The sequence below is a fragment of the Urocitellus parryii genome, chromosome 3 (assembly GCF_045843805.1).
Source record: "Urocitellus parryii isolate mUroPar1 chromosome 3, mUroPar1.hap1, whole genome shotgun sequence".
In the NCBI taxonomy this organism is placed as follows: Eukaryota; Metazoa; Chordata; class Mammalia; order Rodentia; family Sciuridae; genus Urocitellus; species Urocitellus parryii.
Window position 1 is genome coordinate 92,080,681 of NC_135533.1, and position 22,125 is coordinate 92,102,805.

The window sequence follows — 22,125 nt, forward strand, 5'->3', positions numbered from 1 at the left end:
GGCTAACTTCACTTAGCATTATCTTCTTTAACTCCATCCATTTACCTGCAAATGCCATGATTTTATTCTCTTTTCTTGCTCAGTATATTCCATTGGGTACATATGCCACATTTTTTATCCATTCATCTATTGAATGGCATCTAGGTTGGTCTACTGAACAATTATAATTTAAAATATTTTATATTTCTAAGGTGTTCTATAGTTCATGAAAATATTTTTGCAATAATTCATCAACAACTACTTGATGAGGGTTACTTTGCATGTACAGTGCTAGATGTTGAATAGTTCATAAATAAAGAACACATGGTCTCTTGGTGCAGGCAGAGAGATGCACTGCTAACTGGAACTGAAAGGTGGCACCATGTCCCTGCATGGTTAGTCACCTTAAGGATGAATCAAACCCAGATGAAAATTTCAAGCCAAAACAACAGGACAGAATAAAAAAGGTGAGCTTTCCTTCAAGTAGCATGTTTATAAAAGCAAAAAAAAATGAATGGATTTTCCAGTGATTAAATGTTCTAGAGATAATAGCAGATAAGAAATCAGATAGAAAAGCTCATATTGTAAGAAATTCTTTTACAGATGTTCTTAAATGTGAACCATGGAAAGCTTTTTTAAATCCCAGTGTAAACTAAAAGGACAGAAGGGATTATCTATCTTTTATAATTTCTAAATATTTTTGTCCCTGAAAAAAGATATCAAAATATATTTGGTCTTGTTCATATTTCCAAAAATAAAGATTAATGTGTCAGAATGTGATGAGTGTGGAGTGATCTTAAAACCTTCAGTCCCTAACACCATATAGAATATGTACTCTAAAAATGTATTGTTCACTGTCTCCCTTTATGTTACTGCCACAGCTTTGAGCAAAGAACTGAATTAAATTTAATGTGAGTTTTCAAATTTTTTTGAATTTTCTTTTATTATTAGAATTCTCTACTTCAATATTTCTTAAACCCAGTTTTCATAATCCAGAACTATCAATGGTAACTTTTTCTTCTACATTTTGATATTATTAGAAAAAAGACTTCGAGACAATTACCAGGTGTTTACATTTTCTATGGACCACTTTGTCTAATTCTGGAGAACATAATTCCTTTTATATATTAGAGGGGAAAAATCTATTATCATTAAAATTGTATAGGAACTCTTGGTTGATACTACATCCTTAATTTTTTTTTTCTGGAGTATTAATTGGCAGCACAGGGACCTGGGTTCAACTTCTCAGTGAGCCCATCACACTCACCATAATAAAGCTAGACGGCTGAATTTACCTGGGTGTCCACACTAATAGACTCAAAATGTATGTTATGCTTTACTTCAACAACAAGCAGCCGGAAATATGATTTCATCCTTTTACTAGTTACAGACTAACTAAAACTGTAAATTTACTTAAAAGCATTTTATTTCATTTTCTAATTTTTAAGATAAAATGATTTTTAAATAGTAAAATTTTAACATTCTAGGTAACCACATGTTAAGAGATCAGAGAGAGATTCCCTTCCTCACTATTTAAATAAAAGCCAGTAGTTATACAGGCAGATTTTCACTTCAGGAGGTGTAGTTTTACATCCCTTTCTGAAATCTGGGAAAACTGAAAAAGCAGCGCACTTGAGAGTTGGTCAGAGAGAAGAGCTGAACTATAGTCCCGGCTGCAGCTGGACATCATTTCACTCATGCTCTAATACAGGAAGCCTGAGGTGTGCCATGGGACAAGATCACCCTTGTCAAAGATTTAAAAAAAGAAGAATCAAAAAAGGATCAACTACGAAACATCACTTATAGAGAAACCAGGGCTATGGCTTCTTTATCATTCAAAATCAATTTTTAAAGGAAGCCATGTTTCTTACTTGGTGAAAAGAACATAAAGTAATTGTAATTGCTTAAGAGCGCCTACAGTGTAGAGTGTGTATGACTAATTCAAGTCAAAATACAATGCTGCTTTTATTTTGTATGTATGATTTCCACAATATAGAGCATAATAAAATTCTTTTGGAGAAAATTTACTCTTTTAAAATCTATATTATCTGCAAATATATATGTCATCATTGGAGGGCAGATTTTTGACACCACCATTTGTCAAAAGGAAGCTTTTGCAGTGTCCTGATTCCCAGTGATATCACAGGACTCTGAACCTAATCTGGGGTTCCCAGTGACAAGGTGAAACTGGCCCTCAGAGACCATTTCTCCAATTATCAGGAAAAGATCTGACCAAAGGCATTTAAAAATGAAACCTGACCTACACTTCAACTCTAAGGCAATGATCTGCCTGCTCAAAAGCAATGCATGACCTTTAAATTTTAAATTATAAAACAGTTTGTTGAAAGTGTAATGTATTTAGCTTTTATCTAATAATGTACAGAAATGCAATCATTCCCTTGCAAAGAAAGGAGAAAGGAGTAGCAAAAAAAAAAAAAAGTTTTGATTTTCATTACTTATAAATAAAACCACCAGCCATAATAAATGAGAAGCTTTTTTTCCCCACAAATTCTACTGAAAACTTTGATTTGGATTTGAATAGAAATAAAAAGAATGGTCTTATCCAAAATTCAAGATAAAAAGTGGTCCTAAATATCAACTTTCAAATCCTCTCCTCTTTTTTCTTACTTACTTCCTTCTTCTTCACTCATGAAAAAATTTTAATATTTATGCTATACACAGTATATATTTACTTTGTTTATATCTTATACACTTATTGTAGCATATGTTTACTGTAAGGAAAACAGTGCATAAACAGCCTAACACTGAAGAAGCTGTTGATATACAGAGACCTAGAAAGAATTAAGTAAAACTTTAGAAACTGTCATAAAACTAGTAAAAATGCTAAACCCTTCAAACTGATTTATTCATTCCACATGTTTTTAAGCATCTGCTTTAGGAATTTTGATTCATCTTCTGAGATTTATAAACCATTTGCAAAACTGGCCTATCAGTATATAAAATCAAGTTTTGGACTATTAACTGAATTTCACATTTATAAAAGGGTTTATACTAAAGATGGTGGTTTTAAAGGCAAATGCACAGAAATAAACTAAGGCACAAAAGGGTCTGCTGAGGAAGTTAATTCTGAATTCACATGCTTCCATTGTGGGTTATTCAGCAATGAAATGACATACTAATCATATTAATCTTTATACTTTACGATGCAATAAAGGATAGTGGGATTCTTGTGGCTGGATTTTAAGTCCATTTATAGTATCAATTAGAAATAAAACATTAGCAAGAGAAGCAATTAGTGTTGGAGTCAGCGTTAATTATTATCTTAACCTATTTTAACTTAGTAACATGTTCAAACTCACTTCTCAAACCTTTGACACAGGCAGTGGTCATATCCTTGGCCTTGAAACACACCATAATGCCACCAAAAGGGAAGAATTAAAACCTGGAAGATCAAAACCTCAGGATGGACCGTGTTGTTTATCAAAACTGTGGCCTTGGGCGAGTGACTTAACCACTCTGAACCTCAGTTTTTTTTATCTACAAAATGATGCTCATAGAGCTTCCTTTAGGGATAACTGTCAGAATTAAATAGATTAAGAAAAAAATGTGGAAAGGTTTTTCTAAATTTGAAATAATAAATCCAAACTACGAACTTGAGTTAGAGCCTAGTGAAGAGAGAGAGAAAAAAATTACCAAACACATATTGGTCTACCCTAAAAATTTTAAATGAACTGAATATTAGATGACATTAATGAATAATTCTTATTAATTGATAAAGATATTATGGTCATAAAAATATCCTTATTGTCAGGATACACTTGTAGAAGTCTTTAGTAATAAAATGTCATGATGTTGCATATCAGTTTCAAGTAATTCAGGGAAAGGGAAAGTATGTATACAAATAGGAGAGAGAAGGAAGAGATGAAGCAAATTTGGAAAAATGTCAGTTGTTGAATCTAAAAGGAGGGTACATTCACTACATTTTTCCTTGCTTATTTGAAAATTTCTAAGTAAAAAGTTTAGTGGAAAAATAATTATATGAGATAATATGACATTAAAGCATATAGCTCCTATTAGTTACAGCTAACACTAGTATATCTTCTGACCTCCAGTTGAGGATGGTGACCCTCCAGTTACACTCAATAATTTGTAGTGTGAATGGAACCCTTCACACAGCAGATGAGCAGTGAGTATTTTTGGAAGAGAAAAAAAAAGAGCATAAAGAGATGAAACCCTATTTAAAAAAAAAAAAAGGATGTCTCAGCATATAAGGGTCAAAAGTAGAGAGAAGATGAGTTCTGAACAGTAGGCACCTACACGTTGAAGGTTAAAAACAATTCTCAAATGTAACCACCTGGATTTAAATCTGTGATGGGAGCAGTAAGATCACTCTGGGTGACTTTTTTAACTTCTGCCTCGATTTTAACAACTGTATAATGCAGAATACAAATTTTGCTTAAAAATTGGTCAAAATTCTCTTTTTTTAAAGAGAGAGAGAAGAAAGAGAGAGAATTTTTTAATATTTATTTTTCAGTTTTTGGTGGACACAACATCTTTATTTTTTTATTTTTTATGTGGTGATGAGGATCGAACCCAGCGCCCTGAGCCACATCCCCAGCCCTCAAAATTCTCTTTTAATAATTTCTCTTTTGTTGTTCCTATCTCATAATATCACTGTGAAAAGTAAAAAATAAAATACCCTTCAAACAGTGTTTTGTGCATAGTAAGTACTGAAATTATTATTATATATAATATGCTCCTATTTCAGTGTACTATGAAAAGTCCTACCTATATTTATTCATGATTGCTCTGTTACCTGCTAAACTAAATTTAATGCATTATATATAGAAACTTCCTTTAGTTTTTGATCTGTCTCTATAATTTTCACTAAAAACAATTACTAATTTTTTGCCCTTTTTACAAAGAATTCAGATAAAAGTATTGAAATGTCCAAGTGACAAGTGTTTACTTCATTCTGAAACATCAACAGGGCTTCTTAAATTTTTGTAAATCTGATATTTGTATTATCAAGGTTTTAAATTCAGTTAGTATAAAAATGAATTGAATGTTTCCCAAACTTCTTCTGAATCTATGATATCTGCATTCCATGTGCCTTCAAGTAAATTAAAAATGGGACTACTGGTTTCAAAATTCCAGATTTTCAGGGCAACAAGCATTAGGGTTTTTGGCTTTTGTGGACTTCAGGCAGTACACATTGTTTTAGCTGGGCATTCTCTGAAAGGTTCTCTTCTTGTGTTGTCATTTTGGAGAAAATGTGAAAGGTAAAATACTTTGTTTTGTTTCTGCAATAAGATGACTCACAGGATAACAACGATGCCCTCATTTATCTCATTGAGAAAAGACATCGTTAAATTTAAAATTCAAACAATGACAAATTCTCGTTTGACATGCCTGAGATAGTCCAGCTTGACACCGTCCAAAGGCATGTTTGCTTTCACTGAATCTTCATGGCAGTCCCTTAAGATGGTCTGGTCAGTTCTTAGCCCTAACTTATCAGTAAGGAAAATGGCAGCCACAGTGGTGAAATAAAGCCTACTCAAAAGTCATACAGGAATTGTAGGTCCTCAAGCATTACATACCCACTCTGGCAATTTGCCCACATCCCTTTCCTGGGCTTCCATTCCTTCATGAGCAATGGGCTACCTGTGCTCTAGGCTTTATCTTGCTTTTCCTAAGAGCCTATACCATATTCCCTCTGCTTGGTCAACCTATGATGGACTCTGAGCCATCTATCAGGCAGTACCTCGTCGTTATTCACTCAGAAACTAAAGCTCAAGAATACCACAAGAGGAGAGCAACTGTCCTGACTACCCACAACTAATCAAATAAAAGCAAGATACGAAACCAGGCTATGAACAACTGAATCGGGAAGTACACTGAGAGCTTGAGCCCCTTTTACTGAAGAATATCCAAAGGAATTTGAATTCTGGTGTTTCTGAACTACAGAAGTCACTTACCTCTTCGCTCAACTTCCTCACCTGTAGATTGTTACTATTGCTGTAAGTCTCTTGAGCTCATGCTGACCACAAAAGAAGAAAATGTATCTAACAGTGCTAGGCCCTTACTGGGACCTTGATAAATATTTACTATGTTGGAATAAACTTTATGGACAAATAAAATGCACAAATTTGAAATGTAATATCAAGAATATAAATTAAATATCTTGATGTTAATTAAATGCATAACCGTTTACATACTGCAGTTTATTATTTAAAGAAACATTTAAAATAATTTTACTAGAATCATTCTAAATTACAATTGAGCCAACCTCACAAGATATCTGAAGTATCAGTAGTTTGGACAGTTGACAAGAAGATGTGTGTTTAATTAATCAGAGAAACTGAACTTTTAAATTTTATGGAGCAACAAGGACAGGGTTGTACATGTTGACAGGAGGTAGAGAAAAAAGAAGCAGATAATCTTCTAGAAAAGATCATATGAAAAAGTAGGGCTAGGGTTATAGCCCAGTGGTAGAGAAGTTGCATAGCATGTCTGAGGCACTGAGTTCGATTCTCAGCACCACGTATAAATTTTTTTAAAAAGTCCATCTATAACTAAAAAAATATTTAAAAAGAAAATTTGAGAAGGCAGATTGGGGCAGAGAGTGGGCAATGAACAACTGACTCGGAATCTGAAGATTCTAGAAAGTAAAATGATGTCATATACAGCCACTCATCACACCCCTAGAGGGCCTAGGGCTGCCATTCAGTAGCTTTATCCTAAGTAAACAACCATTCTGAGGGCTGGCAACTGAAGTGTCCTAAGTCCTTACCCTCTGCAGAAGCTAAATTGTGCACTGTGCACTCACCAGCTGATTCTGGTAGGCTGTGACTGCTGTAAAAACTGTCTCGGGAAAGATGAACGTTCTGAATTCTTCAGACTTCAAGTTGAGCAAGGAGGCCGTGTGGTCTTTCTTCTTAATGATGTGTACCCTTGGCTGGTACTTATGCATTGAATTCAAAATGATCTACAACAAAGAGATAGAAAGTACTGAATTTTACATACTTAGCCAGCCAAAGAGTACAGTGAGGCAAAGCAAGAAAAATCAAATCCATAATTTCAAATTCAATTTTAAGATTAGGATCTATCCTTTCCATTCCAGGCAAATCATTTTCACACACTTCTGCAGAGTCATTGTTATGAATCACATTTTACCAAAATAACTGCAAATAACCCAGTTTGCTTCAAAGGTCCTTTCTAAAATGATGAGGGAGAAGGAGTGGGTCGTCTGGAGGATAAGTTCTATTCATTTGGTAAAAATCAAGTCTTTAAATACTTTTATTAGTTAGGCCAAAAGTAATGTATGTCTGAATTTTCTAAAATAAAAAAAATTACATATTCTAGGAGGCCAGGTTATGACTCATAGGGGCCGGAGTAAAATAACTTAGAAAGGATGTATGGTATAAGACAGACGTATGTTCGAATCCCAGATCTTCCATTTTACAGCTCTTTAATCTTGGGACCAAATGATTTAAAACTCTCCAACCTCTAGTTTTCTCAAATGCAAAAACAAGGCTAACCTCGTAGGGCTCTGATGAGGACCAGACAGCATAACCCTGGTAAAGCACACAGAAATAGGAAATGCTCAGTAAATATGAACTCTACTGTTCATATTTATGACAGCTTCCCCCATTCAAAACTTCCAGTTATAACATGAAACCTGAAGTCCAGCACAGTGCTGCATGCCTCTGATCCCAGCTACTTGGAAGGCAGGAGAACTGTAAGTTCAAGGCTACCCTGGGCAACTTAGCAAGACCCTGTTTCAAAATAAAAATAAAAAGGGCTGGGGATATAGCTCAGTGGTAGAGTACTCCTGGGTTCAATTTCTTAGTATCTGCCCAGCCAAAAGATAAAAGAAAGAAAGCTAAATCTGAATCACAGTGGTGGCCATCTTCCATTCTATAGCTGATTAAAGCTGACAAATTCTTAGAAATAATAAAGATACCCTGTTACAAGGCAACTAAGAGACAACATCTTTCATTTATCTTTTAAATAAAATATAAAACATTTTCATTATGAAATGTAAGCAACAAAACACATTTTTAGATATAAAAATTTCTCACCTCTTCCCACTATCACCCAGATAGCTACCTAAATGTCTAAAACTGGGTCTCTTTCCTGGGCTGAGGGGCTTACATTATTTGCTTTCCTCTAAGCCCCTAGCAGAGAGACTGGCTCTCACACTCACTTGATAAACAGTGTGGCAGGGCCGCACGCAGGCACTCAGTGTTGGTTGCTGCTACTGATACTGCAGCTGATGACTCCCTTGCTCTCCTGCTAACATGGGTGTGGTGAGTGTTTCTGCCAATAGGCTTTAGCAGAATTAAGTGCTAGATATTGTGGGATAAATTTATATACAATCTGCATCTCCAGATTAAATCAACTTCAAATCCAAAAAAATTTTTTAATTGCATATATAGAACATATAGACTTTTTTCTTGTCATTATTTCCTAAACAACATAGTATAACAACTGTACACTGTATTAGGTATTATAAATAAGCTACTGGTTATCTGAAGTATATAGGAAGTTATATGCAAAGTCTGCATAAGTTTATATAAAGGTTTTTGAACATCCATGAATTTTGCTTTCCACGGGGGGGGGGGGGGGGTCTGAGAACCAACCCCCACTGATATGGAGGGAACAATATAATCAATCTCTATCAGTCTCTTTAACTTTTAAGCCAAAGTAAAGTAACAGGAAGGGAAGGGATTGAATTTTGCATATGTCACCTTTTTATGACTCTAAACTAGAATAGGAATAACTGAAACAAATTAGAACTTCAAATGAATTAAATAAAACTTTAAAAAATAATGTCATCTCTTTGCATAATACATTTATCCCTGGAAGTTCATGCTACTGATGCTAATCACAAAACTGGAATACATTTGAATCAACCAAAGGAAGCATTTGTCTTCAACACTGATATAAGAAAAAATAAAAACTTCAACATTCCTTATATGTTCTACTAAGAATAATTTTCAAATCATTTACACACCCCCTCATACATATGCATATTGAAATGACAAAAAAAATATAGTAAGCTTTAAATAACACCCTTTCCCCTACTTCCAATTGCCCCCAAGGCCAATTTCATTTGGGAACATGCACCAAACAGTCTGAGACCCCAGAGTTTCTGACTCTAGTCACCATGCCTCCTGGAGCTAAGAAACATTAAAAGAAATATGGACTCTGCTTCATTGCAAAAATAAATTTCTGGGGATAGGAAATTGCCCTGTTATAAGGCTAAAACTGCATCTGTATTAGGGCTTCAGAACATGTTCAAAAAAGCCACAACACATTGTCAAAAAAATCTTTGGTTAAAATTTTCAGAACACACTCATTCTGGTGACCAAGGGTTATATTGAATCATGAAATTTTTAATGGATCTGAGCAATAGTTTGTCAAGGTCTGATCTTGACATGAAGAAGTTAAAACCCAGAGCTCCTGAAATCCAGTGTAGTGCTAGTCCCACCATGAAGCTGTCATGAACAAGAAAGACATTTAAATTCTGGACAGTTTATCTCAAGATGAACAGTCAGGTCTTTCTGGAATGACCCAAATAATCCTCCTAAAAGCTTCACATAGGGAAAATACCAGACCCATAAAAGAATTTCCTTTCTCCTTGCAAAGATTTCAGTTGGTGCCCAATAAATTTTAAAAATTATCACTGACCTACAAAAAAAATCATTCGGATGCTTCATAAATTTTAACCTGAAAAAAAATCCATGAATGGACACATCAAAATTGTTATTATTATTATTATTAAATAAAATACTGAAAGGAAGTTATGTCAACATCCATAAAGGTCAGTACTTAAAACAACAAAAGCTTACTAACCTACTTTCAATATCTCAATAGCGCCATCAATAGACAGAAGTTAACCTGGTCACCCTGACTGATGTTATAAAGGAGGCCTGGGGGCAAATGAATGGTGGTAACACCAAAAGCCATTTAGTTGGTTCCAGGTTCAATCCAGTCATTTGAAACTGTATCTAGAACTCTCTATTTAATTACCTATTTAAAGACATCTTTGAAAAAGATTTTGAAATACTTCCTCTAATTGGCACAGATTCAATAAAAACTAAAACCTTAAGTTACAAAATCCTTACTTAGTAAAGAGGTAAAAGAAAGAAAAAGATAGTAATTTCTTATTGAAAAGAAGTTTGCAAGTTTGTCTAAAGTTTCTTAATATAAAAACTGAATCCAAATGTATTATGTAAATTGCCATATAGAAGCACTCAATCACATCACAGATAATGCCTTAAAAAGGAATTCTGGCAAATGTGTAAGGGTCTTCATCAATGACTATTTGTTCTATTATCTACTGATAAGAGCTTATGGTTATAATTTCACTTTTTTCCATATTTTAATGAACTCTCTATTGACACAAAATAAATGTTTCATTTTTAATTGCAAGGATTCTCTGTTTTAAAATTTACAAAACTCTCCAAAAGGGGATACAAAATAAGTAAACAGCATTGCAAACTTATTAAAAAAAAAAAGCCCTTTTATTCTATTGCATCTTACATGAATGTGTTCTATAGAACACACTCAAGGAAAGTCTTAGTCCCGTTTCCTTTATGCTGAATTTTTGAAACACTACTAACAGAAATTAGATGCTTAAGCCAAGACCAGTTTGCAATAGCCTCCTATGTGTAGTCGACTCAGGTGATAAGGCAGTTGCAGAAGTGTTGGGAAACCCATGGCACAGAAGATCCCTGACCTTCTCCCAGGGCAGTGGCACATGACATCTGTGCAATGGCTTCTTGACAAAATCTGTCAAGGTTCCCTGAAGAACACATGAATGTTCTCATAGAATGACTCAGAGATGAAAATCAGAAAGTGGAGTGGGAAGGGAGGAAAGGACTGAGAGGACGTTTGTATGACTTCTCCATTCCATCCAAAGTACCAGCACAGTCCAAGGCACCCTACTTACGTGTCCATGTTGATCCAACTCGTTGTTGGTAAGTTTCACCTTTTCAAAAGACACCATCTGTTTGAGTAACTGCTCGCCAGTAAAGGGAGAGTCTGGGTGCACGTAGAGCCTAAAATCATGAGAGAACTTCATTGAGACACTTTTTTAAAAATCTGTCTCTGTGAGTTGTACAATGTTCTGTGCCTACAGGAACACATAAACCTTATATAAGTGGCTCATTTTGTTTGTTCCGTATGCTTCCATTTTATTAATATAAATAATGCTAAAATAATTCAAAAACATATCTTATGTTTCATGCACCAATGATCTAAAAAGGGTAATAATAAGTATTCTATATGTGCCAAGCAAGCCACTTTTAAAAGATGGGTTGTTTTTTTCTATCTATCTAGTCAGCTACCAGTCTGCAACTACCAAACACAAAATCTTGTAGGTATTTTCAGAAGAAAAAGACTATTTACATGAGTTCCTATTACAAGTATCATTAAAAAGCAAGGTAAACAAAGAATTTAAAAGAGGCAACAATTTTAGAGAATCCATTTATTTAAACTTAATAGTGACTTGGTTTAAAGTCCATGTTCTTTGCAAACATAAAAAAGGGAATTTTCATACAGGAACATAGAGAATTCTATCAGAGCTGACATTCTGGTGAGCCTTCTGGTACTTTAAACACTGTCACCTACTTTCATCATCATCTGTTTATATGCTCACTAAATAAGAGTTTAAACAAGCTGCATAAGCTTTGAATTATTCAATCAATTCATTTGTAAAACAGCTTAAGCAAATAAATAAAAGTTTTGATGGAAAAAAATCTATCATTTATTGATCCATTCCTATATGCAAGGCAATCTTTTACTCACAGCAAAACATAGGCCATTTGTTATACCTGCAACCATTACCTCAAGTACAACTCTTTGTAAATCTCTATCCTGATGTTTTCTTGACAAAACCTTTCTGAAATCAGAGGGAAATTAAAGAACTATTGAGGGGGAAGGTGAAATTCTGGTTTTCACAGAAAAAAATAAGATCTGAGGGATTGAACTCAGAGCCTCTACATGCAAAGAATGAGTTCTACCACTGAGCTACACCCCAACCCTGATAAATTCCTTTATCCATGAAACAGGCTATTTATATGGAGGTTCCATTTAGGAGTCTTATAAATATAATTAAACATTAATATTTTGGTTGGGCAAAGCAAGAGAAAGAAGTCACAAAAACATTTCCTTGTAACGTTTGTATACAGGACAAGAAGGTTATGCCACGGTTTGTCAAGAAGACTAAGAATAGAAGACTATTGAACTCAGGCTGGAACTCACAAAGCCCACTCAGAGCAAAGCAAAGAAAAGGCTAACAGCATTTAAGATGTTTGCCAGATTCATGGAAGAACTTTAAAGCCTTCAGGTGTTTGTTTCACTGTTCTTAGGACGGGTGCTCATGACTGCTTTCATTAAAGTATTCATTTTTTATAGCACAGAAATAATAGCTTTTCAAATTCATCCCTCTGTAATTTTATAAGTGCAGTTGTTTTATTGATCAGTATCCTTTCCTACCCTCCCCCAAAAGTACAAAATTACTGAAAATCCAAGAAGTTGATGAAATTTTCTTCTTTAAAGTATCACAGTCACTGTACATAATCACATTAAGAGTAAATAGTAACCCATTTACATACTAATCATTTTTTTAAAAAAAGAATGTCCTATATGAAAATGTCTTGCCCATAACTATCAAATAATATTGTCAGGCATTATTTCTTCTGATTAAAAATGACAGACCAACAGACTTTAAAATATAGTGCTTCAAAGACCTAGAACCACAAAAAATTTTTTCTATCAGTACAAAAATTCTCGTTTCCCCCAATTTTCCCCCTTTTCTTTGGGGAGGTAAAGAATACAGCAAACTATTTCTTTTGACAATGATAATAAAGAATAGTTGCTTAAATTATCCAGAATATTTATATCCCATAATCCACTACACAGTTTTATCTAATATCAACATAAATAAACTGAAGTAGAATAAATGAAAACTCTTACAGGAAGCCCCTCCCCTCTCGACCCCCTCCCAAGGAGGACTTAAAATTCCAGCAATAGCTTAAACATGCTTCAGTTAAGATAGTGTATTGGTACAAGCTTTCTTTCTCTAACCAGAACAGATTAGTAACATAAACAAGACATGTCATATTTCCAAAGTCCTGCTGGCCTGCACCATTTCCCCATACCTTCAGATAGGAAGAAAATGCATGTTAAATAAGAGCGATTAACTTCTTAGAAGACTGGGAAAACAAAAAAGAGTGTTTATAAAAAACAGTTAAGAATCGGCTAAAATCTCTCTCTCTCTCTCTCTCTCTCTCTCTCTCTCTCTCTCTCATTTAAAACATATCAAAAAGTTCAGAAGGAAGCTCAAGAATAACAGTAAATTGACTATTAAATAATAGAGAATACTAGTTCCATTAATTTTATATTGTAAACTGTAACATCTTGCTCAACTAAAAATATGAGTTGTAATTTTAAAGACATGTCTTAGTCCTAAGTGTTATTTAATATATTGATTTAGAAAGGTTGGGAAGATGACCTTCCTACTCTAAGAAAACTGAAAGGGTGCTAATAATCCTTTCTCTAGTGGATTTAGCACACAATAAACTCAGTAATGTGACCAACTATTGATTAAGTAGAATATCTGAGCTGAATGTGTAAATTGTGTGTCTTGACAAGAACTCCATACTAGATATATATCAGTCATAACTTCAAAATCTGCACATTTAAGTAAATTCTTATCTGACACCACTTTTCAGTTACCCACCCACATACACAAAAAAAAAATAGTCATGAAACAATTTAAAAGTTATGAGGTTAAACACAAAATACAAAGTCAACTAATATTCTGTTTTATATTAAATTATGAGGTTAGATTTTGTAGCTTTAGCTATTACTATTCACAAATACATGCTCCCCCCCACCCCCAGAATGGTCATTTGAGTGAAATATCAACAATAATAAAAGTGTGTGTGGAATTCTTTTAAACAGTATATTCCTAGAAAAACATTATTAGCAATGACTACCACATGAATAAATACATATGATCCCTAATACATTAACTGAGTAATGTTTCATGTAAAAGAGTCTTAACTTGTTGAATTACATTGATCCACTAAAACTGTGGAGGGGGGAAAAGGGTTTGATTTTCTTGAAATCTCTGAACCCTTTATCTGTCAAAAACAACCAAATTTTACCAAAATGATGTTTATTATGTGCAAATATAACCAATTACTAAAAAATGTTCACAATAAGCAAACCCTCTGCTAAAATACATTGTTCTGAAAAAAAATGTAGGGCAACCATTTCATTAGTATTTTTACCTAGTTGGGTTTTAAGTATCAATTAGAAATTTTATACACAAACATAAATCAGATGGTTTACATTTCTCATAAATATTCAAATTTAAGGAAAACTTTGAAATACAAGAAAAACAAAATCAGTGTTTTCTCTATGTGTAAACTGTCTTTCTTAGAGACTAATATATTTTCCATTCAACCCTGGAGTTTCCAGGTTTGAAAAGTCTTCATGCCAGAACCCTGCTTCAAAAACAGACCTGCTTAAAATTCACATAAGCCAGAGACATTCTGCCAGAGGGGTTAATAACATTTTGCTCCACAGAAAAATCCAGAAGCACGAAACTGCACGAACCTGGCTGGCAGCGGCGGGTCAGCCTTGCCGGCCACCAGCCAGGAGGACCGGTGGTAGGCATAGCGATACCTCTTGTTGTCCACAGGGACGATGTCCATCAAGACTATGTACTTGGCCTCAGGATCCACGCCCGAAAAGGACACCCGGATGGTTGGAAACATCCTCCTGACAAAGAGAGACAAAGAACCGGCCCTGTTCACACTTCCTAGTGAAATGACTTGAACTGAACTGACTCGAATTGGGAGGGGAGGGAAAGGATGGACTTTCATCCAAGTGCATCCCTTCCCAAACCACCTTTTTTTTTTTTTTTTTTTCTTGTAAAGCCACAGTGATGTGAATACAGAGACACAACTTCTCCTAAAACGTGCACGGTTTTAGTTTCACCTTTACGCAAATCCTCATTGCTAAGGTGAAAGTTTTATGGTCCCTACCCCCACACACCAACATCGGAAGCTGTGTGATTAGAGAAAATTCAGCTAGAGAGGACCCAAAGTCACCAGAGCTGATCCAATTTGCACGTGCTACCCAGGAAAAAGATGATAAAAACAAACAAACCCTAACAGCAGGGAATCGAAGAACGGGTTTCCCTAGACACTACGGTACTGCGGGTATTGCCCAGGGGCACGGACCTAGGAGCTTTAGCCGGGTTCCAGCTGCCCACGCCCTACCCCCCAAGACTTCCTGCCGGCTGGAGTCTGCCCAGCTTCAGAGCCAAAGGGCCCACCGTACCAGGGATCCTTGAGACAGGAAATTTTTTCCTCCAAATTTTATTTTGAAATAAATATTTTAAAAAATAGTAGTTAAAAAAAATAAAATAAAAAAATAAAAAATAGTAGTTAATGGAAGTTGGCGGCTTTTGCAAGTTGTGGATGCTAATAGGGAAGCTGCTCCCTCCCTTGCAGTGCCCAGTCGCCCATTCCGCATTCGGGCGTGACCCGGAGCTCCAAACCCTCCGGGAGTGAAGGGACAAGAAGACTCCACCCACGGTGTCCTTTGGGGAAGCCCATTGTCAGTCTCTGTAATATCCTCATCAAGGCCCTAGTGGGGCTTCCCATGGCCAGACACTGAGAATGCAAACATCCGCAGCTCTTTCTAAATGCCAGTTGGCTGAAGGAAGCTGCCTTTCAGCAAAGCTGCTTCCCTGCTCCAGGACCAGCTAGCTCTAAAATCCAATTCCTGGAAGCCCCTGAGCACTTCCTCCGTGGTCTCTACAGTTTCCTCATTCCCACCCGCCAAGGCCCAGCTACCTGCCCGACTTGGTGATAATCATTTCAGTGCCCAGTTCGTGGAATTTGTCCCAGAGCTCCTTGGTTTCCAGGCTGCAGGCAATTTTGGCCATTTCCTCGCTGGGGATGATGGGGGTGGTGGGGATTAGCGGCTCAGTGCACAGAGAGGAGGAGGATGGGCTGCTACTGCCTCCACTGAACTCTCCGTGAGCATCCAGGCTGGTCAGCTCGCCCAGCGGCTGGGAGCAGGATGACTTCTCTACGAATTGCTCTGGAGGCAAAGAGAATAGAGAATGACACTGTTAAACACGGAAATTTTCAGGAAGATCGGCATATCCCAAATACACACCTGGATGTGACTCTGGGAAAGTTAAACGCAGAAACTCCAGGATGCTAGGGAAGATATCCCACTGTACAAAATGTACCTGACATTTCCATAGAGTAACACGCCCATTGCTTGCTTACTACACCAAATGAGTGAGTTCTAGAACCATTACTTATTACCAATATTACTGAAACCCATTTGGGGGGAAAATGTGAGGAGTGAAGAAAGAGAAAGGTAGTGATCATGCAGGCTAAAATGTAGACTTTGTAGCTTGTGGGATGTGGCACCAGTCTTGTCTCTGACAACCAGGACACTTTTCTTCCTGGAAATCAAGGGAGTGAAGATATCAATCAGTACCTTTACCAGGTTGAGAGGAATTTTCCCTTCTCCCCTGGAGCCTTCTCTCCATAAAAGGAGGACAGGGGATTGGGAGAAAGGTGAGGATGTGATTAATAATAATAAAAACAACTCCATTTCTATGTCTGGCTCTCAGTTTTCTAGACTTTGAGATGACAACATTAGATTATAAAATTTTATAATCTCCCTTCCAGCCCGATATCTTATGAACGATGCCAGCGTATAGCTTGTTACAGCACGTAGCATACTCTTTAGGCCATTTTTGGATTAGACTTGGAAAATTCCTGGAGAGGTAAAGTATGTGATTTTTTTTCCCTCAAAAAGATTCGGGAATTGAGAAAAGGCACCTCAAATCCAGGTTAGCAGGGAATTAAAGTAGGAAGATGGAATTAAAAGTCCAAGGACGGAATACCACTGGATGAACCGAACATTTTCCTGCCAGGCTGATAAGGGCCTGGGACTACATCAGTCACTTTGATGGAATACAGAGGGACTTTTGTAATTGTCCCAATTATCTTCCATCCCTTAAAAAAGAAACTACTTGAATCTACAATGTGAAGCTGACCTCCAAGCAACTCTATTCTAAGTACTCTCAAGGACTGGGAACAAGTTCTAAATGTATGTATGCACAGGTGTACAAGGTAGATGGGCACGTATGACATGTTTATATCATAAAATCCCTTGTTAATTCTCACACTTTTTTATGTGGGACAAACAGGATATAGAGAAGATTGCATTTTCTTCTCATACAATGATCATCCAACTCATGGGAGTGTTTTAAATTAAGAATAATCAAATAACTGTCATGCTTACTGTTTCAAATTCGGAGGAAGGGAACAAGGCCATCCCCAAATTTTATCTTCTCTTGATATTTTGAGAAACACATTCACATGAGGCTTTATAGGATTAAGGAGTAACCTTAATATTATTCTTGTCTTTTGCTTCCCAGTCCTAATGTACTGATTAAATCTAAGGCTTAGGAATTTTGTCTCTTTTAATTTTTGGAAAATAAGAGCTATGTTAAGGTTACTATTTAAATCCCTATAAAGACATCGTGTGAATGTGTTTCTCAAAATATCAGAAGATAAAATTTGGAGATGGTCTTGTTCTCTTTCTCTGAACTTGAAACAATCAGCATGACAATTGATTTGATTATTCTTAATTTAAAAGCTCTACTGGTTCTTTTAAATAGACTTATATGTTTAAAGGGTGAACACAGGACATTGTGCCCCCATCACACCACATATACCACATCCATAAAGGTACCATGCTGTCTCATAACAGAACCTTTGGGCGTTCTCTTGTAGGAGTCCTTGGCTTACAGTCATTAACTATGCTCTGTTGAACTGGCCAATGCAAGAGAGAACATCTACCACTTATTGCTGAGCTCTTCTCAAAAGCTAAGAGAATGTTCATTATCTATCTATCTGTCAATGAATCTTTTATTTTATTTATTTATATTCGGTGTTGAGAATCAACACACATTCCAGGCAAACACTCTACCACTGAGCCAGAACTCCAGTCTGAGAATGCTCATTTTGAGGGTGTCTGGGAGGGGTCCGTTGAAGGGGTTCATGAGGGCTGGGAATGGTTTTATAGTTCGGAATTTAGGAATTCAGAGAGAAGGTGGTTTTTCTCAGAACAATAAAGAAGTAACATAGAAATGACAGTGCAACTGGAGCCAGCATGTCCCCCAGTTCACTGTCCACACATCTGTTAAGAATTTTAACCTGAAATTCTCTTTTCCTGCTAGGTACCAAAATGAGATGGGGATTTCATAAAAAATTAAGCCCCCTCCCCAATTAGAGGTGAATAATGGTGAGAAGTCCCACAAATATGATTTTGAAATTGGTCCTTAAGGTTTCTTCTAAATAACTGAGGTTTCACTGGTTGCTCCCATTTCTTCAATAGGTTTTTATTCAGATGGAAGTAGGTGGAAAGAACCAGAAAAGGAGAGTGAAGACCTCAGAGGAGAGACTTTTTGAAATGGTCTTTCCTTAAGATCTTCTGTTTCATTTTCCTTGGTTCCTATAGCTAGGGATTTTAGTTCTCTGGCCTCTCTGCCCAAGTCCCTTGATTTTCATCTCTAATTCTTCTCTTTCACATTAAGATTACTTTGAATATGGTATGATATTAAGATTGTTTTTGAAGATTTGAGGAGGATAGGGAGGATAAAGGAAATATTGGGGCTGGTTAAAATGCAAAAAAAAATTACCTTAAGTTTGCTATTTGATTACTTTCACTATATTAGGTATATGAAGTGATCAGGATATGTGTTCATTATTTACTGAGAACACGAGAGTAGATGATGAGAACACTTCTTTCCCCCTCGATTGTAAAGGGATTTTAAAACACTTATCTTGAGTAGTTTCTTTTCCACACAACTCACTTGTGTTAAGGAGAACATAAACCCTACTCTCCCTTTACTCTGTGCCTAGTGACTACTATAAATGGCAAAGGTTGTTAAATAAACAGTATAACTAAAAGTTGAGGAATCTGGGAAATGGTTACTGGTTAATGTTTTTGCCAACCTCAAGTGAAAATGACAGTTACAAAATGAGTTTTACTGATTAAGTCTGGTCCTTCTGTAAAGAAAATGGTTCATGCGGGGAGAAGCGGCTTAATCTACAGCACTTCACAGTGGTGTTAAGGAGCCGGCTCCGTTCGGTCTACTCACATCAGAGCAGACACAAAACCAAAATGGTTTCTTGTGAAACCGCTTGGCTTCCCCTTGGTTTCTAATGCACAAGTAGGTGTTACACGCATCCTAAGTCCTTTGGTCTTAAACGGGGGCTTTATTATTATTTGTCCTTGAATATTTTTATCTCAACAAACCTAACACTCATATGCCATACATCCGATTTGACATCGGGATTCTAGATAAATAAGGAGAGCGACTACTAACTCAATCTGGAGATGCCATACCCCTGGTGTTCAACATAGTGTGAAACCTCCAAAGAAAATGTGAGCGAAGAAAGAAAAAAAAAATGTCCCTCTTGAGATGTAGGCACAGGGCCGGGGGTGGGGGCGGTCAGAAGCGCCACGAGAAAGGAAAAACGGCCACACTTGCCGCCAGACTCGCGAGCCGCGCAAAATGTCCAGGGAACTGATGGATGCGCAGGACTTGCCTCCCCTGTCTGCACGGACAGCCAGGCAATCCAACTTACCCAGGGGTTTGATGGTGTTCTCTGCAGCCTCCTTCTCCTTGGAGCCACCACTCGACATGAGCGCGGCGATAGAGAAAGCGTTGGCCCGGGAGGACAGCTGGGGCTTGGGCGACGCCGTGAACTCCATGGTCCCCGGCGCGCGGTCCTGGCCAGGGACAGGGCCTACCGAACTGCCGTCCAGTTTCCCCAAAGAAGACAAAGACACGAAACAGCTCAAAGTTTCCGAGTGCAGTCACAGCGGAGCCTGGGACTTCAGAAGAAACAGCTCTAAACTCCCCAGAGTGCCACGCTGGCCTTTCCTCTCTCCCACCGCAAAGCCCTAGCGCCTCAGAGACTTCGAACCAGCGGAAGAGGAAGGGAATCAGTGGCACACTTAAGAAGGTGCGCAAACTGCCTGGAGCGCTGCAGGCGCACAGACTCCCCGAAGCCGGAAACGAACAACCAGCAGAGGAAAAGCCCAGGGGTCAGCGACACTCCCTCTGCTTCTTTCTCCCTGCCCCTGCTGGGTACAGCCAGAGTGTCCCAGACTGTCGGGAGGTGGCGACCGCCGTATGGCGCTGCGAGGCGCCAGCACCTGGGAGCCGGAGCTCAGGCGTGCAGAGCCCAGCGAGGCGCGACGGACACTGCGCCTGGGCACTCGCTGCCCTGTGCCTTAATTTGCTGGCGGTGGCTATCCCGTAGGCCCGCAGCCAGTCAGCGCTGTTTCACGTCACGGTTTCCTGATTCTGCTGCCGGGGGGCGTGGCCGCAGGCCGGGCGGGGTGGGCACGCCTGGGGCGCGGCGCCCACTTGGCTGTGCGCTCTCGCTGGCCCACAATCCAGCACTGGTTCACTACAAGAGATACAGCCATCAGGGTGACACAGCTGCAGCAGACACTCACTTCCAACCCCACAGTTCTGAGGCGGGAGAGCGGTGCGTGCTGCCTGAAGAGGGCATTTTTATCAAGGCCTAGGACCTGGGATGAGAATTCTCGCCTCTTCCATTCTTTTTCTTACCTGCTCTCAAAGTTCCAAAAGAAAGTTGGGCAGCGCTAAGTACAATGGAAACCGGAGCCGCTGAACTGGCGCCAATCGGCCAGGTCCCGGACTCGCACTCAACTGTCCCCCAATTCGGTCTCCTGACAGTGGGATCCAAGAGATACAGCCCTGAAATAAAAACGTTGAGGGAGAGCTGCATTTGGCAAAGGATGCTGCACTCAAAACCATGGCTTCTGCTGCGCATTAGTGCGCCTCTGGCCTGGGGTTTCTATTTCCAAGAGGAACTGTGGAAAGTGAGGCCGCGGCCTAAGGGAAGGCGAGGGTCATGGCGTGGAGCCCTGCGGGGACCACGCGACACTCAGTAGGAGAGTGTGACCTTTACAACGCCCAGCCTTGGAGAACACGGAACCGTCTGCCCTTGCAAACTCGGTTGCGGCCAGAACTTCCCACAGCCTCGTGGGGGGGGGGGGGCGTCCTGTTGGCCTTGCTCAGCCTGAATTACTCAAATTCTCCGAATTCGCAGGGTAATCCGCTTCACTTGGAGTCGTGTAAACTCAGGCTGACACACACATTCAAACTATACATGTAAATATTTGCCCTCCTTTCCAGCCAGTCGGCCTGGCGATTAGGAGCCACTTGATAGGTCTTAAAAGAAAAGGAGAAAAGAAAAACAGCTCCCTTTTCCCACTACACCACCCACCTCCTGAAATAAAGATATGGGGGAAAACCGAAAGTCGAAATAGTTGTTGAAAACATTTATGTAAACAAAATGATGTCAAATGCAAGAGTTCTGATTCAAGTCTGTCTTGGTCATTTTATATCAATACTTTAAACAAAGTTCCCCATGAAAGTGACAAAAATATGTACAATGATATCTTGACTCAAGGGCAAAACGTCTATGTAAAACTGGAAGAAACTAGGAAAACTATGGACTTTGGTACTGGAAGGGGTTTACACCTTTATCTAGGTTAATCACTGTTTGCTTTTGAGAAAAAGAAGGTCCCAAGTGGAGAGGCGACTAGTCTTCCCTGCAGCCAATGAGAGATAGCTGTGCAGGATCCACACTCCACGCAGGGGTCATGATCGTACTGTGGCTCTACAGCTGTGGCTAAGCTGCTCCTTGCATGTTGAGGGTCAGTTTCCATTCTTGAATATTTTGCTGGTTTGGAAAACCCAGACACAGTCCAGATCCTTTGGTTATTAAAGTTACCACCCCAAACTGGGCATGGTAGTGCACACCTGCAATCCTAGTGCTGTGGATGCTGAGGTGGGAGGATCACAAGTTCAAGACCAACCTGGGAAATTTCGTGAGACACTGCCTAAAAAAAAAAAAAAAAAAAAAAATCACCTCACACACCCTCCCAAATACAGCACTTTTTCAAGGTGACATTTTCTTATGAATGTAAGGCATATATACTGGCTTCGTTTTTTGCTTCAAATGCTAGACCTTGGTGCACATTTTAAGAGGATTTAGCAAATTTCATTGGCTAGGTTTT

The 22,125-nt window shown here is 38.2% G+C and overlaps 1 protein-coding gene across 1 annotated transcript in view; it reads right to left on the minus strand.

Annotated features, from left to right (window-relative positions):
- The window catches only part of Tbx20 (T-box transcription factor 20), a 47,156-nt gene extending 27,377 nt beyond the window's left edge, over positions 1-19,779 (minus strand). The window contains exons 1-5 of the mRNA XM_026387636.2: positions 19,653-19,779; positions 15,825-16,074; positions 14,578-14,742; positions 10,901-11,009; positions 6,770-6,928 (exon numbers count right to left, since the gene is read on the minus strand). Of these exons, the coding sequence (XP_026243421.1) occupies positions 6,770-6,928; positions 10,901-11,009; positions 14,578-14,742; positions 15,825-16,074; positions 19,653-19,779 (810 nt within the window). The remainder of the gene's footprint in view (positions 1-6,769; positions 6,929-10,900; positions 11,010-14,577; positions 14,743-15,824; positions 16,075-19,652) is intronic.
- Positions 19,780-22,125: the final 2,346 nt, after the last annotated feature.